The 17,713-nt window shown below is 37.5% G+C and overlaps 1 protein-coding gene across 1 annotated transcript in view; it reads right to left on the reverse strand.

The window, feature by feature from the left end:
- The window catches only part of SLC9A3 (solute carrier family 9 member A3), a gene marked incomplete at both ends in the record, with an annotated part of 189,516 nt that extends 186,155 nt beyond the window's left edge, over positions 1–3,361 (reverse strand). The window contains 4 exons of the mRNA XM_081346214.1: positions 2,035–2,163; positions 2,259–2,373; positions 2,903–3,019; positions 3,305–3,361. Coding sequence (XP_081202340.1) covers positions 2,035–2,163; positions 2,259–2,373; positions 2,903–3,019; positions 3,305–3,361 — 418 coding nt within the window. The remainder of the gene's footprint in view (positions 1–2,034; positions 2,164–2,258; positions 2,374–2,902; positions 3,020–3,304) is intronic.
- Between the last annotated feature and the right edge of the window lie 14,352 nt (positions 3,362–17,713).

The following is a 17,713-nucleotide window of genomic DNA, read 5'->3' on the forward strand; positions in this document are numbered from 1 at the left end:
CTTGCCTCATAGCTAAAGAAACATTGAAAATTGCTAAATAAGTTTTTTTAGCACATATCAGATATGTAACTAAGACAATAATTATATTCAATTATATTTAGTTTATAGGCATTTGGTAATCCTTTTGTTTCAGACATAGCTTTCCATAGGTTCTATGTCATGGTGTGTGTGTGTGTGTACACACATCCATATATACATATACATATACATATACATATACATATACATATACATATACATATACATATACATATACATATACATACACATATAGTCAAAATAGAAAAACCTTCATCTTGAGTGTTTCCTTGTAGCTCTAGGGCGGGGAGGTTGAACCAATGATACTGCTAAATTATGCAGTTTTTAGATGATAGATGGTATTATCTCACTGCTCTGTTTTTAACATCTTTGTATTATTACTGTACTGATATATTTACAAAAACATTCTGCTTACAAGTTAAGACCCACATTCATATATATCAAGGTAGCCAAATATTGCATAGTGTTCTGCAGGATCAGAGAAGATTAATGGCTACTATGATAACTTTCCTTATTTCTTTTAAATGTGGAATAGTTTGTGATTTAAAAATTATATGATCTGCTTGCTGACTATAATAAAATAAATTTATTTATTTATTTATGGGTAAGGGCATTAACCCATTGAGTCTAGAGGCAGGAAATCCTTTTCAAAGTTAGAATGCATACTCAATATTTTCTTTCTCTCCCCTTTTTTATTAGGCTGCAATACATCTATTTTCATGACAGGGAAGTTCACAAACAAAAAGAGAAATCAAATTGGCAGTTATTGATGGTTGCTAATTTTAAGCATCATTATTTGGTCTAATGAATATAGAATGTTGACTTCAGGTATAGCTCAATAACGCCTATTCTGATCAGTTATGATTCTTAGATCATGAGATTTTGTTATCCATTCTCATTCTCATTTTTGAGCAGAGATAACTTTATTGAAATTGGGATTCATATAAAAAGAATGTACTCTTAAGAACATAAGTGCTTTTTTCTGTTCCATATCTTTCTTTTTTCATATATTATAGCAAACAGACAAGATAGATCAGGGAAAAGAAGCAGTTTGCTGATTTCCAAATCTTTTAGGGTACCAATAATAAATGTTTTACTCAGCTGTAATAAAGAAAGATGGTGAATTTAACACTGAGATTTAAAATTAATCTGCAACCTCAGAATATCCTTAGACTTTCCCTCTTTTTGCGCTTTTTGCATTGTTTGAATTCTAATAAACTATACCTGCAAAGCTAGAAAATTGTTCTGATGTAATTTGTTGTATTATTAATGTATGCTAAAATATCCTCCACCCAACTCACTACATAAGTTGTAATACCTATAAATCATGTGATCAATCATTATTTCATCCTTTTTTAAAAAATGGAATGGTTCCTGAAAGTGCCAGAATTCATCCTTTTCCAAATTTTATTTTGAGGTAAGTCTTTAATTTCAAGCTACTACAGTTCTGGAAGAGATACTTCATAGATTAGAAAAAATGTTCTAAGTAATTGCAAAATATTGCAGTTGTCCATTTATAGAAAAATATATATTTGTATTTCACAACATCTCTAATTTAGACAACCAGATATGATTTGATTTCTCAATCCTAATAATGCCCAGCACTGATTATTCAGTATAGCTATCTTTGTTTCTATTCAGAAGTGCAGTGCAGCATGGAAAGTAAAAGCTGGAAGTTTAGAAGATGCCTCCAAATAGATGGTTCCTAATGCAGCTAATCTATCTTTTTCTCCTTAATTGTCAGAAAAATGGTATTTCATTTGTAGAGAAAAAAAGACAGAGAATAAAGGATAATGGGAAAGTATAATGTGAAACCACCCTAAGTTTAATACCTAAAATATTTGAGCAACAGCAGAACTGTATTTTTAATTAAAATAAATAACCGATTCAATACACAAACAATAAAAGTTATTAAAAATAATTCGTTAGCCAAAACCACTATAAAAGATTAATCTGTTAGGTAAAAGGGTGCACAAAGAAGAATTTCAGACTTACAAATTTTGGCCAGACTGGCCACGAGAATCCAGAGAGCAATAATATAAGGATCCTGGACATGATGCCATTTGAAAGTGACGATTTGGTAAGCTTCATTTCTATGTTTTAGAGTGCTGTCTTCCATCTGTGCTGCAACAGGGAAAAGAAAAAAAATCAAGAAAATCCCCCAATCTTGCACCATGCCCATCGTGGCAGAGTCTTTAAATAATAGGCTTTCAAATTACTGAAAATCTGCAAAGATTGCTTGCTGTCTTTGTTGGCTGAAGTGGTTCTCTGGACATGGAAAACTGGATGAGAGGCTGGATCAGATAAATTTCCAAGGGTGACAGGCTGCTGCTGCTATTAGGTATCAACACAATTACACATGCTTGTGCAGCTGTATATAACCAACAGGGGTCAGCCAAGCCATAGTTGCAGCTGTTTTTATATATTTGCCTTGCTTATCTGAGCTTTGGGGGCGGAGGTTTCTTGAGAAATTTGTTCTGATCAACTCTGACTGTAATTTTTCCATTTGGGAACAGTGGAACAGCAATGACAAACCTCGAGGAGTTACAGCAGTGTGAATATGAGAAAGCTTTCAGATATCTGAGTGGTTCCACTTTGTTCTGGTATTTTGTGTGTTTTATGAGAAACATAAATACAAACCATCTGCCTCCAAAAAACAGTACACTTAGAGCAGCAGAAAAACCACTGATTTAAAGAACATAAGCTAACAAGGATGAACTTTGGTTCAATACAAGAATTTTCTTTTATCAGAGAAAAATAATTCCAATGGTCAGTAGGCATACAGAGAAACTAGTGGACGTGATCCCTTAAAAATAGACTCCTCTCTTTATAAGTAGGACTTAAAGAGCTCAGTGTCTCTTACTGGAAAAACAGCCTGCCTGAGCCCATTATCCAGACTAATAACCTCCTGCATAAGCAATTCAAATTTGCGTTGGAGTTCAAACAACCACTTATCTACTAGGTGATAAGGGAGAAAAGGCTTGAGAGAAAACAGACTCATAGATAATTTTTGGGTATAACGAGTACCTTGCAGGCTTGAAACAATTGCAAATACTTTGAAGTTACTTTAAGCCTAGGTAATTGAATACAATTGGCACACTGAAATTATCAGATGAAATAGGAGGCTTGTTTGCCTCGCAGCTAATGAGGCATTGAAGTAAAATTGCTAAATATTCAGTTGTAGCTTTATCTAACACATCAGATAGGTAGATTTCTCAACAATTATACTCAGGGTGTTTGGACATCCCTTTCTTTCAAAACTAACCTTCCCTGGGCTCTTATCTGTGATCTGTTGCTTGCAGCACTGCAACCCTGTGACCATTTATTGAGAAAATGAATGCAAAATATGAATGCTCTTCAATGGGCCTCCAACTCACCATGGAGAAAACCTCCATCTGCAGTTTCTTTCTCCACTACAAGGGGTTGTTTTTCCCCTTTTCAGCAGCATGAGCTGTGCTATGTGGTCAGCAGGTGGCAAATAATGCAAGATTGCCTTATTCTGATTACTGATTGAGGCTACTTATCCTGGTCTTTGGCCATTTGGGCTGTTTCCTTTTGGCAGAGGTAGAGTCAATGGCCATTTAAAAACATCCATTGCTGGACCACTACACTACTGGATATATCATGAATCAGCTCTACCCACCCAAAAGTTACCAACTACCATCCTCCATGGTTTAGGCACATCTTGCCAGCTGCCAGAGCATTCCTGACAAGTTTCACTGCTGTACTGGCATACCATTGATTTAAACACATTTCTGCAACTTCAGTGCTGCATTTCCAAAGTCACTGGGGTACAGTGGTTCTTCCCCTCATCTTCAGCATTGCATCATGAAAGCTGTAAAGCGATACTTTAAGGTGAGATAAGTCAGCCCACTGCTTGCCCTACTGCTGGCAGAGGGATAAAAAGTATTGGCAGAGCCACTTCTCTCAAGTGCAGCCCCTGCCTAGAAGGGGTGAAAAGATCCACTTTCCTCTTTCTCCTGCTTTACTTTAATTGACAACTTGACCATGGAGGGATGAGGAGAGAGAAATGTGTGGGGGACAGAAATGGCAGCAAATTCTACCTGGACTAGGGAAAAACTGGGGAAAAGATTTCTAGGATTTATAGTTGGTTTTGCAATGTCTAATGTTAGAAATTAATTCAGCTCTTGCCTGATTGGCTGCCAAGGTCTCATAAGAAAATTGTGGGCCTCACAATCCAAGAGAATGCAAGGTGAAGTCATCATGTGCATTTTCTTTGAGTTCATGCTCAGAATGTGCTTCACTCTTACTCAGAACAAACCAGGTTCTAAGGAATCAGAATGGTGACTGCTGTTGTATTAATGTTTAAGAAAGGAAATATAGCATATGTCTTTTTGGCCTCCTAAGCATAAGCAAGCTGAATGCCAAACTGTTGGAAATGACAGAAATGGACTGAATGTGAAAAGCTAATTTACAAAGGTCAGGCAGGATTTTGATAAGGAAAATTACTTATGAAATGTAACATAATTCCAGGCAGCAATCTTTATATTGTGTTTATTGTTTTAACTCAATAAGACAGCCAGTTTGGTCTAGCAATTAAGGTGCTGGCCTAGAAACCAGGAAATGGTGATTTCTAATTCCACCTGAGGCATAACGTTACCTGGAGGACTTTCTCTCTCACTCCAACTCATGTCACAGAGTTGTTGCTATGAGGAAAAATAGGAGGAAGGAATATTATGTATGCTTGCCACCTTACTCACTTATAAAATAATAAAGGTGGGATAAAACAAACAAATAAACAAATAATAAATAAATGTGCTGGAAATGATAAGAATTGATTGAATATAAAAAGCTAATTGCAAAGTACAAGCAGGATTTTGAAAAAAAAAAGTATGAACCAGGTAGGATATAATGAAAGCATCATGTGATACCGAGAATAACAACAGTTTTAAAACTTTAATAATATACATGACCAAAAAAATCGATGCAGATGAAACACAAAAATAGTCAACTATGTCAAAAACAATTTATTAGCCAACAACAAGAATAAATTGCACCTGTCAAGATTCTTCTTCCCATGTAGGTCCATGATCATCCTAGGGTCATCTTGGGTCATTCCCAGTTGCTCTTGTTCAAATCTGGGGAGTGTGCTGCCGAGGAACGAGCAACAACCCTGGTTCTTTGGCAGGACAATCAGATTGATCACTATTCAGCACACATTTCTGGAGGAACTGCATTCCATCCCTTTCTTTTTTAAAAAAGGTTTTATTGATTTTCTAATTTTACATTTAAATATTTAAAAAGCAACATGGTGGCTGAGTTTATCAATGATTCAATAACATACAAGTATCTTTAGTACAAGTCTCAAACTACTACATTAAATTTTTCCTCTTTTCCCCTTATTATTTAATGTCTCATGTTTAAACTAATACAATTCTTATTATATCAATTAAATAAAAATAACTTTCTTACATTTATCAATATTTTTAGTTTATATATATCCTAGTATTTTAACATTCAATCTTTATAGACAATCGATGTCCTAATTAGTTTTTCCCAATTTTTAGTTTCCCATTAATATTTAAATTTAACATTTAATAGTTATAATTTCCAAGTTTTAAATAACCAAAGTTCCCTTTATCACAATTCATCACAGAATGTAATGTTCAGGATATCCATCTTATCTATTTGAATATATTCTATTTCTCACCATCTGACATCAACTAATTAATAATAAAGTATAACATTCTTATTTTCTATTAATTTCCAAATGTCTCAAATTTAGTAACCAAAATTTCTCTTATTTCAACATTAAATACTTCCTCTTTTTCGCTTAATGTCTACTATCTCATATTTAAACTAGTAGTTTTTATTATAACAGCTTACAAACATATTTATTATATTTAATAGATTTTTAGCTTATCTATGTCTTAATTACTTACATTCAACTTTTATAAGGAAATCAATATTCAAATTTAACTTTTAATATTATACTTCCACGTTTTAAATGACCAAAGTTTTCTTTATCTCAGCTCTTAACAAAATCTAGTATTCAAAGTACACATCTTGTCTATTTGAGTATGTTCTATTTTAATTCTCACTAATGTCAAAACCCCAATTTTCTTCAGCCTTATTCTAGCTTTCTTTCTTTCTTTGCCAACTCACCTTCCATGTCCGTGCTTTTAAGTCATCAAATAGATCTCTCTATGTTATTATATATATTGTTTGAAGTAGAAAAGGCCATCTGGTCACTTTTTTTTAAGGACTAACAAGTTGTCTCTCTATTTTTCCATTTCAACATAGTTGTCCTGAAATGTTTATCTTCCCTTCAGACTGTTCTTCTTCTTGATCCTCAGGTTTGCAAAAGTCTTATCTATAGTCTGGGCTTCAAGCCAAGTCTCTTTTAGACAATAACATGTTGTAATATCAGGTTTAGCTACAAGATGTCACCCATACCATTTAGGAGTCCAAAATTTTTATAATCCTTTTTGCAATTTTACTTCTTTTTTGTAAGTAAAACCCAAATCTTCAATAAGAATAAGAAGTCTTTTAGTCTACAAATTTTAGAAAGATAAAGATCCAGTTAGAATCAGGTTATTCTTGCAATGTTTTAAATGCCCCTGGATAGTCAGTTGCCACTGTTTTTAGAGGGTGGGATGGAATCTCCCTCCTTTCTCACAGGGGAAAAAATACTTTGGGCAGCTTATACAGGTGGAAAAAATAGTTAGGATTAAATGGAGGTAGATCTCATCCAGTCTCATCCATGCTGCTTTATAGGTGCCTGGTGGTAAATTTGACTTTGGCTGTCTGCTGCCTAGTGACGGGCCATATTTCTATGGCCGGTCTTTCATCCTCCAGTTTGGAAGGCTGCCCCAGATCAAGCAGAAGGGCTACCACCCTCCCACAATCAAGCGGGGATCCCCTCCTTGCCGATTGCTTCTACAGGGCAACTTTTGACCCTTTCCAGGGTCCCCAAGCGGTGCGAAATCAGATGTGGAAGACGGAGCTCACCTTCTGAATATCTGTGGCAGCTGCGGTGGCAAACTGGAAGTCTCCATTCCATCCCTTTCTGTTCTGCCCAAGTATCAGGGTTGCTGCTCTGAATGTAAGTTAGCCTGCAATAAGGGATTCTTCATCCTAAATCTAATTGTAGGTGGGAGAGTCAATCTGGTATGTTTTATCAAGACCTGGCTGGGCACAGAGGAAGGATATGCCCTCCTGAATTTGAGTGTAGGACCAGCTGTGCTCCCAGGGCAAGGCTGACGGGATGACTAGTCATCCATGACACTGTGATGGCTTTCAGAGGCATTACCCTGCAGATAACTGGTTGTAAGACCCTGATAGTAATATCATGTAAAAATCAGACGAGGTTGTTGTGGTTATTACACCTGCCTCCCTGCTGCATAGTAAGTTTTCTTATACTGGAAGCTACTTATAGCTGGATTGTACTGGAGTTCCCCAGATGTGTGTAATCTGCTTTCCAGGTTACAGAATCAGAGAGGGTTTGTGGCTACTGCAAAAATCATAGTTTGGACTCATATTATTGAAGGCCTAACATAGAGTGGTAGTCATCTGTTAGAACTGGGGTTTTTTTGGTCTCAAGGCACTAGAATATGATTTTAAGATTGAGAATGTTGCTATTAGCATCTTGTTATGGTCAGATAACTTTCTATTAGCTTTGGAGTTCTCTCTAGATTAGAGTTCCCCAACCTTCTCAGCTTTGCAGACTAGTGGAGGGGAGGGGGAGAAGGGATGGTTCAGCATGCATGGTAGGCAAGCATGCCCACATGCGCAGCTCCATTTGTGAAAGTGGCGGATACAAGCCCCTGCCCCTCAGGTGAATGGAGTGTGCATATACAAGTTTGCCTGCTGCTTGCATGAGTGGGGATGGGCATGCCCATCACTTCCACAGCCCAATTCTGAATGGCTGAAGGCCCAGTAGTGGTCTGTGGCCCCAGGGTTGGGGATGCCTGCTGTAGATGTTCCTTGCTGTAAGGAGGTAAGACCTATTTTGATATGTCTGCCTCAATACTGTATGGATTGTGAAAGATTTGTATGGGTTGACTAAAGCTGCAATGCTCTCCAAAGAAGGGAAAATGACAGTCTTGGATTTGATGGCACCTGTGTCGACTCTTTTGGTTATAATCCTGAGAGCTCCTTGAAACACTCTAAGAGATGAAACAGCTTAGAATGCCAAATGAAGAGTGGATCCAATTGAGCATATATTAGGTAAAGGTAAAGGTTCCCCCACACATGCATGCTAGTCGTTTCCAACTCTAGGGACCGGTGCACATCACCGTTTCAAAGCTGAAGAGCCAGCACTTGTCCGAGGACGTTTAGATGCCAAAGGCACATGGAACGCTGTTACCTTCCCACTGTAGTGGTCCCTATTTTTCTACTTGCATTTTTATGTGCTTTCGAACTGCTAGGTTGGCAGAAGCTAGGACGAGTAACAGGTGCTCACTCTGTTATGCAGCATTCGGGATTTGACACGCCAAACTGCCGACCTTCTGATCGACAAGCTCAGCGTCTTAACCCACTGAGCCACCGCATCCCTTGAGCCTATATTAAGAGTTATTATTACATTACAGTACAATAATTACTATAATTAGCTTTGTTTAAAGTGATCCTTTTGGCAAGCAAAGAGTATATTTGTAGGGCAGTTGTGAGAATTATCTGAAGAAGGTTACTGAATTGGAATCCAATTGCATTAGATTTAAATTCAGTGGTCCCAAACTTTATGGCATCAGGGACAAAGAATGGTATAAATTGCAGAAAGAGATTGATATCTGTCACTGAATATTTTTAAGTCAAAGCTGGGCACCCTTCTTTTGAGAATATTTTAATTTGAACTGTCATCTGGATTAATGCTGGATTAAGCATTATGCAAAAATCATTTCAAAAAGAATAAAGCAATCAAAGCTGATTTTAAAAGAATAAAGCAATCAAAGCTGATTTTAATATTTTCTATGACATAATTTTAACTATTGTAATTTATTATTAGTTCATTATTAGCTTTGCTGTTTTTGATGGTTAGAGACTATTGATGAAGGTTGGGTACTTGTGGTATAGTAAATAAATAAATACTCAATTCAATTTTTCTTTGCAATCTTCCATTGCCTGAACATTGCCAGTTGATATTATTTTGAGCACAGCATGCATTTCTTGCATGAGTTGTTACTGCAAACCAAAGAAATAAAGTTTTAAAAAGGGAAAAATAGAGAAAAAATTATAAACAATACCATCAGCCTTGAATCCCTTTCCAATTGTTGATGAAATTTTAAGGGAAGCTTAAATCAAGGATAGATATCTCTATTCCCTGCAGCAAGTTTCTTTTTCTTTTTATTGTTAAAAAGTCATCTGCATAGAACCTAAGGCTACCTCTTGTCTCTTTCCATATCTTTTCATTAGGGGTTTGTTTAATTTATGTATTGTAAAGCCAATGTTAACAAACCTCTTGTGCAGCAATTCTTGACAAATTAACATGAAAGATAATCTGTTCTCTATGGTACCTGAATAAGATTTCATAGCATTTATAATACTATTAATATTTACTTTACTAACTATATTTTATTAATCACTATAAAATGGATTAGTTGGATCCAAATGTTTAATGTGGGACTGAGAGTAATTTACCTCCAAAAAACAATAAATTCTGCTTCTTCTGGCATTTCAGTGAGGAAGTTGTTGAGTTCTGTGAAAAGAAAAAAATATCTTAATAATTCTTTCTGTATAAATCAAACATATTTCTTTGATAGTCAATTAAAATAAAGACCAGTGTCTGCTGAGACATATTTACTAAAAGGAAGAACTGTGGCCTTTGCAATAGATAGTGAAAGATTGTGGTTGGCACACATTTCTCCACAGGAACAGAGTGCAGAATCAGATAGCATAGAAACTGAGGAACTGAGCCTTGTTCACCGGTACAATGTCACGAGTAGAAATGATAGTGAGGAAAGTAGTAGTCAGAGCAAGGACAAGGAAGACAAGGAAACTGGCTTGGTAACCAGGAAAACAGTAGAAGAATAAGGAACTAACCTAATGGTCAGTTCCAGGAATAGGGAGCTGACCCAGAGGTCAGTCCCGAGAAAGGGAAATGGGATGGCTATTGGGTGGTAAGCACAATGTTAAGGTATAAAGCCCACTTAAAAGGTCTGGGTGTTCCCACCTGGCCCAGCAGTTACACTTAATGACTGCTGTCCATTTGTTCCTTATTGCAATGAGTTGTTGAAATGTAAGTACTGAATTCGTGTGTCAGATTTAAATAAAACTCTGGATCCTAAAGTAAAATGAATTTTGATATGGAGAAAAGCAAAGTTTTACATTTAGGCATGAAAACTCAAAGATTTAAGTACAGATTAGGCGAGACCTGGCTCAAAAACAGCAACTGTGAGAGTGACTTTGGAGCCCTAGTGAATAATTACTTGTCTATAAGCCAGCAGTGTGCAGCAGCACCCCAAAAAGCTAATACAATCCTAGGTTGTATAAACAGAAGCATAGAATCAAGTTCAAGCAAAGTACTGCTTTATAAAACCATAGTAAGACCACACCTGGAATACTGCAACCAATTTTGGTCACCATACTACAAGAAAGATGTTGAGACCTTGGAAAAAGTTCAGAGAAGAGCAACTAAAATGATCAAAGGCCTGGAGACTAAAACGTATGAAGAATGGCTGCAAGACTTGGATTTGGCTAGTCTAAAGAAAAGAAGAAACAGGAGTGACATGATAACAGTATTCCAATATTTGAGGGGCTGCCACAAAGAAGAGACTGTCAAACTATTCTCCAAAGCACCACAGGGCAAGACAAGAAACAATGGCTGGAAACTGATCAAAGAGAGAAGCAACCTGGAATTAAGGAGAAACTACTAACACTGAGGACAATTAACCAGTGGAACAGCTTGCCTTCAGAAATCGTGGGTGGACAGTCACTTGTCTGAAATGGTATAGGTGGCTGGACTAGAAGATCTCCAAGGTCCCCTCCAGCTCTATTCTATTCTATTCTATTCTATTCTATTCTATTCTATTCTATTCTATTCTATTCTATTCTATTCTATTCTATTCTATTATTCTATTCTATTCTATTCTATTCTATTCTATTCTATTCTATTCTATTCTATTCTATTCTATTCCATTAAGGTATTATAAGTAGGAAAATATATTATCAACCAATTTGCCTACCATCTGTCTACAGTATAAAAGAACAAGTAATCCCAACAAAACACTAAATTAAAGCCCCCTGTTAATGATCTATTATTGTATTTAACTCATGGAAAGTCCATAAATATCTTCTAATTTACCATAAGCTCACTGCAATCATTGTTTCTAATCTGTCCAGGATCAAATATCATTGACTGATTCTTGATAATAAAAATTTTCCTTAAAATTATAACTGGAATCCTTCCAAATAGTGCATGTCATTCCTCAAAATCATAAATCATAACCCCAAAATCACTTGTTCGGTAGGTTTTCTTATGAATTGAAGCACAGCACAGTTGTCTTCTAGTTGCATATAATAAAACTATTCCACAATCTCCACCACCGTTCCTAAGGAAGTCCAGTTTATCACATATCACAATATAAAACAGATGTTGAGACTCGGGAAAGAGTGCAGAGAAGAGCAACAAAGATGATTAGTAGCCTGGAAGTTAAAACATATGAAGAACATTGCAGAAATTAGGTATATTTAGTCCTGTGAAAAGAAAGACTATTGGTGATATGATAACAATTTCCCAATATTTGAAGGGCTGCCACAAATAGAGGAGGTCAATCTATTTTCCAAAGCACCAGAAGGCAAGTCAAAGAAGCAATGGATGGAAACTAATCAAGGAGAGAAGCAACCTGGAATTAAGGAGAAAATACCTAACAGTGAGAATAATAAACCAGTGGAATGTCTTGCCTTCTGAAGTTGTGGTTGATCCATCATTGGAGGCTTTTGAAGAGATTAGACAGCCATTTGTCTGAAATGCTAGGGTCTCCTGCTTGATCAGGGGACTGGACTAGAAAACCTCCAAGGTTCCTTCCAACTCTGTTATTTAAATCTTTTTAATAAAATGACCCTCCAATATTCAAACAAAGCTCCTTCTCTTTCAAATCTGTTAATAAATTAGATGCCGGTCCACCCAATTGCAGGTCTGATTTAGCTGCTGTTTACCTGTATCTGGGTACTATCTTTATGTTGATTTAATTTATCAAACCTTTTATCTAATTTTCATTTAAAGCTTGTAAATTGAAAATCTTTTTTTTTTCCAAACATTTCCAAGAAGTTTTAACATTAGAATCATCCAGTTTCTACCTTTCTTTTATATCATTTTTTTTTTGGGGGGGGGGGCATTGTAAAAAAATATAAGATATATAATTTTCAGAGTCCTTAATTTATTGTTGCTATAATTTTAATATAATCCAAGTCCCTCTTGTGGCTGAACTTTCAGAGCAAATTGTAGGCAATTCTTTCTCAAGGATAAAATGAGTAAATATTCTATAACAAAGTAACCACAGAAGAAACTAAGATGATAATTTCCACAGTAGAGAGTTTATAGACAAAAAAGGAAAAGTTCTCTTTTTTTAAAAAAAGACCAAAAATACAATACAAAAATACAATAGAGCAACAAAGTTCTTTTAAGAACTAATGAAATGCAAAATATATTGCAGTAAAAATCCAGTGCACATCAAATCAGTTTCACTGCCAAAGAGAAAGTCCTCATACCATCAACCTTTCTTGCCACATGGACTCATGATTTTCTGAATAACTACATGGATAGGAAATGAGATGGGGTGGGGGGTGGGAAGAGAAAACATGTCTGGCTGAAACACACCAGGTTTTAAATAGAACACTGTGAGTGATGGATTCTGGTGATAAGAAGATAAGTACTTGTGAACTCCAGTATGATCTGACAAAGAAATAAAAGTATTTATGATCAGTTCATTGAATGGAAAAAACAACAACAGTTATCTTACACACACAAAAAAGCAAAAGCAAAAAGTTATTCTAACTAGCAAAGCCAATTTCCAATTATTCCTTCACATTCAAATCCTCTAATGTTCACTCCTTTATCTTTTTTAAATAAACAATGGAACAACCTACAGTCCATCAGCATCAAGATACAAGAACAGGAATGAAATAATCTGTATAACTTGCACTACTTTCAAACAGTTTATTATTATGTATACTACTGAAGTTGATAATGTCAGTATTTTGTTATAAGCCCATGCTTCATCTTTAAATAGAATAGAATAGAATAGAATAGAATAGAATAGAATAGAATAGAATAGAATAGAATAGAATAGAATAGAATAGAATAGAATAGAATAGAATAGAATAGAAACTTTATTGTCACTTTGAATGTACACTAATCAGCATATAAAATGAGCCTTGGTGGAGCAGTGGGCTAATGCCTCCTTAAGTAACACCAGCTGCCTGCAATTAGTGCAGGTTCGCATCCCACCAGGCTCAAGGTTGACTCAGCCTTCCATCCTTCCGAGGTAGGTAAAATGAGGACCCAGATTGTTGGGGGCAATTAAGCTGACTTTGTAATAATGCCGCTTGGGGGTGTGTGTGAAAGCCCTAATAAGCAGGCATATACATAGAATGAAGGCTACTGCTAAGCTTGTAAGCCGCCCTGAGTCTTCGGAGAAGGGCGGGATATAAATGGAATTAAAATAAAAAAAAATATTAAAATGAAATTTTATTGCATACAGCTCTTTCTTTTTTAAACAAGAACAATCCATTTAGGAATAAATATTTTGGCACAAGTCTCAGAAGATGATAAGATAAAGTAAGGTAAGGTAAGGTAAGGTAAGGTAAGGTAAGATAAGATAAGATAAGATAAGATAAGATAAGATAAGATAAGATAAGATAAGATAAGATAAGATAAGATAAGATAAGATAAGATAAGATAAGATAACCTTTATTGTCATTTTTTTACTGTGGGCACAACGGCACAGATCAAAAATGAAATTTAGTTGCCTGCTCTCAAAGTGGAACACATACATGACACATACCTAACCATACTATATACACATATATATAGACCCGCACCCCTACATATATATAACAAATAAATATTAAATACTGTCCATCTTGAATTTATAACGGAAGGAGGAAGCTTGAGAGTTCACAAGACTAATGCTGTATGGAATGAAACTATGGCTGAATCTGGATGTTCTGCTGCAGATACCACAAAGTCTCCTCCCAGAAGGTTACAAGGAAAACAGGTCATGAAGAGGATGTGTAGTGTCCCAGATAATCTTACGGACCCTGCTCAAGCAATGCTTCTGTGCTATGTCCTGGATGGAGGGGATGGAACTGCCAATGATCTTTTCGGCCATCCTCACCACTCTCTGCACAGCCTTCCTGTCTGAAGAAGTGATGCTTCCAAACCAGACTGTAATGCTGTATGACAGGATGCTCTTGATTGTTCCCCTGTAGATAGTGGTCAGGACAGGGGAAGGAAGCTGTGCTTTTCTCATGCGACACAGAAAATGCAGGTGCTGCTGTGCCCACTTCACCAGTTTCTTTTTTAAAAAACAAATTTTGTTAATTTTTCAATTTTACATCCAAATATTTGGAAAGCAGTGTGGTGATTGGGTAATCAATAGTCCAATAACAAAATATTTTGTACATGTCTCAAGTTGCATCAACAAAAATTCCCTTTCTATTTCCCTTAATTATGATATCACATTCAAGCTAATACATTTCTAGTTATAGCAAATTCAATTAAGACATTTATCAATATATTTTTACTTATACATATCCATGTCCTGTTTTTAAATTTTACCTAATTTCAATTACAGTATTCCAGTTTAACCTTTAATATCCATAATATTTAGATTTCTTGTAGCCCAACTTTCCTTTATTCCACTACATAACAATTGTCATATCTAAAATACACATATTACTTACTTAAATACATTCTTATTTTATTTCACAAATATCTTCTATTTTTCATCCTAGTACCTCATCACTTACTAATAAAATATCCTTTATTGTCTCAGTCCATCTTCTGTATTATAATTCAAAACTATGTTCTAATAGCCAATTTTCATTTCCCATATAAATCTAAGTCCTAAATATTAAGTCAATTGATATCTTTTAAAATCTCCCCTTAGCCCATTAAGTGGAATTTTAGCCTCTTTCATCATAAATCAAAAGATCCCATTTTTTAAATCTAACTCTGGCTTTCTTTTTGTGCCAAGCAGGCTTCCATACCAGTGCCTTTAGATTCTCAGGTGGATCTCCCTTCATTCCTGTGCATGTTACTTGAATCAAGGGAGACCACCCAATTACCAATTTTCCAAAGGAACTGGCCCATCTGCAACCATTAAATTGTTGCCCTAGTAGTCAAATCTCTGTGGTTGGTTTAGTATATTTGTCGTCAATTCAGTCTGGTCTTCTTCTTCGTCAGGTTTCATCTGGTTTAAGTAAAAAGTCATGTCCAATATTGTGATTGTTGTTTGGTTGTCTAGGTTTTCAGTATGCTGTACTTGTTGATCTTTAGCACCCTCCATCTTAGTATTGCTTTCTTCTGCTTCTGTTGCTTTTTGGATTGTAGGTTTTTAGTTGCAATCAGGGTTTGGCTGTCAAAGTTCTCAGTAGATTTTACTTGTTGTTCTTTAAAGTCCTCTGCCTTGATATTAATTTCTTCCTCTTCTGTTGCTTTTTGGATTGTAAATTCTTTAGTTGGAATCAGGGCTTCATTTTGTAAATTTAAACTGGCCCCTTTGTCTTTCAGTCTGGATTTCTTTACCTCAGTAGCTTCAAGGATTTTTTCAAGTATAAGCTTATAATTAATTTGTTGGTAGTATTCCTCCATTTCCAGATAGTCCTTTAGTGGAGGCTATTTTTTTGATAAGAGTCAGTGAATGTTCACCTTCACTATTCCTAGACGTTGTTTTCACCACCCAGCTATTTCAGGTTCTTAACTCTTTTACATATTACCAAGGACAAATCTAGGCTGTAAGCAGGTCTCACAGTCAAAGAAATTCACTTGCTATACCAGACTTTGCCACAACATGTCCTCGATAGCATGTAAAGTCTTTTTCCAAATTCAAGTTAGGCTTTTATCCAGTTTAATTTCCCCCCAACTTTTAACAAGTAGATAAGGTAATAGGTCCCCATAGAAATAGGAACTTTTGGGGATCCCAAATATCCAAAAGGTGCAGGTCCAATTATTTAGTTATTTAGTTTAGTTGTTCTTTTCTTCTCTCCCCCAAGGCTTTATTTGCCCAAGTTAGACATACGCTGCCATTTTAAATGGGGGGGGGGGCAAAGAAATTTCAAAAAGCTTTTACAGGAAGGTAGTTGGGATACAAGGAAGGTAAGGTAAGATAAGGTCTCACCCAATTCCTCCGCGGTGCTTTCATTGTGCTTGGTGGTGATTTTGGCTTTTGGCTGGTAACGGCTTAGTGATCAGTCATATTAATGGCCGAACTTTTCTCTGCTGGTCCAAAGGAGCTGCCCCGGATCAAACAGAAGTGCTGTCGCCCTTCTACGATCAGTTTGAAGTCCTCCTCATGGTCATCACCCCTCCAGGGTGACTTTCGACCCTTTTCAGGGTCTCCCAGTGGAAGAAAAACTGGACGGTAGAGAGAGTGATTTTCCCGCATGTCTGCCGGTGCCGTGATCACAAACCAGAAGCCCCCACTTCACCAGTTTCTCACTGTTGAGCGATCAAGCCAGCCTACTCGTTAGCTTATCCATTCCCGGACCGCTTCCAGGCAACGGGACATCACGTCGAGAGCATCACTGGTGTGGTTTGAGGTCGAGATGAAAAGCTGGGTGTCATCAGCATACTGATGATATCCCACTCCAAAACCACGGATGATCTCACCTAGCGGCTTCATATAGATGTTAAACAGGAGAGGTGAGAGGACCGACCCCCTTTTTTTTTTTTTTTGCCCAAGATGGCGACGGCCGCAACTTAAGCTTCGGGTGCTCTTTGAGGGCTCCAAAGGAATTTGCTCAGGGATGCCCACGGTATGCTGAGGCGACTCCGGGGGTGGGGGACTTAAAAACAGCTGCTGGGCGCTGTTTTTTGCGGCGCTGAGCCCCCCCCTCCGAACTACCGGCGCTTGAGAACTGCCGGCCTGCCGATCTGCCGAGCTCCGCTATGGCGCCGAGCGCTGCTACAGCGCCGTGAAGTCCGGGACGCCTTGCCTTGCCTTCTCTTTTGTTTGCTCGCCGAGGCGACTTTGGGGGTTGGGGGATTTAAAAACAGCTGCTGGGTGCTGTTTTTTGCGGCGCTGAGCCCCCCCCTCCGAACTAGCGGCTTGCTGACCTGAGAACTGCCGGCCTGTCGATCTGCCGAGCTCCGCTATGGCGCCGAGCACTGCTACATCGCCGTGAAGCCCGGGACGCCTTGCTCTGCCTTCCCTCTTCTGCCTGCTCGCCGTGGATACCCTCTGCTTGTCGGAGGGGCAGCGGCGACGATCCCACTGGTTGGAGACTTTTCTATGACCATCAGCTGGCTGGCGCCGTTTTCGGCGGCGCGGAGCCTTCTTCTCCTTCCGGATGGTGGTTGCGGACTGTGGGCCTGGTCATCGGCCTCGGCGGACATGTTGGCGAATTCCCGGACTCAATACAGCTGCTGGGATTGCCTGTTTCCGCCGCTGGAAGATCATTTGGACTGGCGGACGGGCGTTGGGGAGAGAATGCTTCTGTCCTCCCCCCCCAGACTGGCGGCGTTAGCTGGTGATGCGAGGATCGACAGAGGCCT

This window comes from Vipera berus (genome assembly GCF_964194415.1).
Source record: "Vipera berus genome assembly, chromosome: Z".
Taxonomy (NCBI): Eukaryota; Metazoa; Chordata; class Lepidosauria; order Squamata; family Viperidae; genus Vipera; species Vipera berus.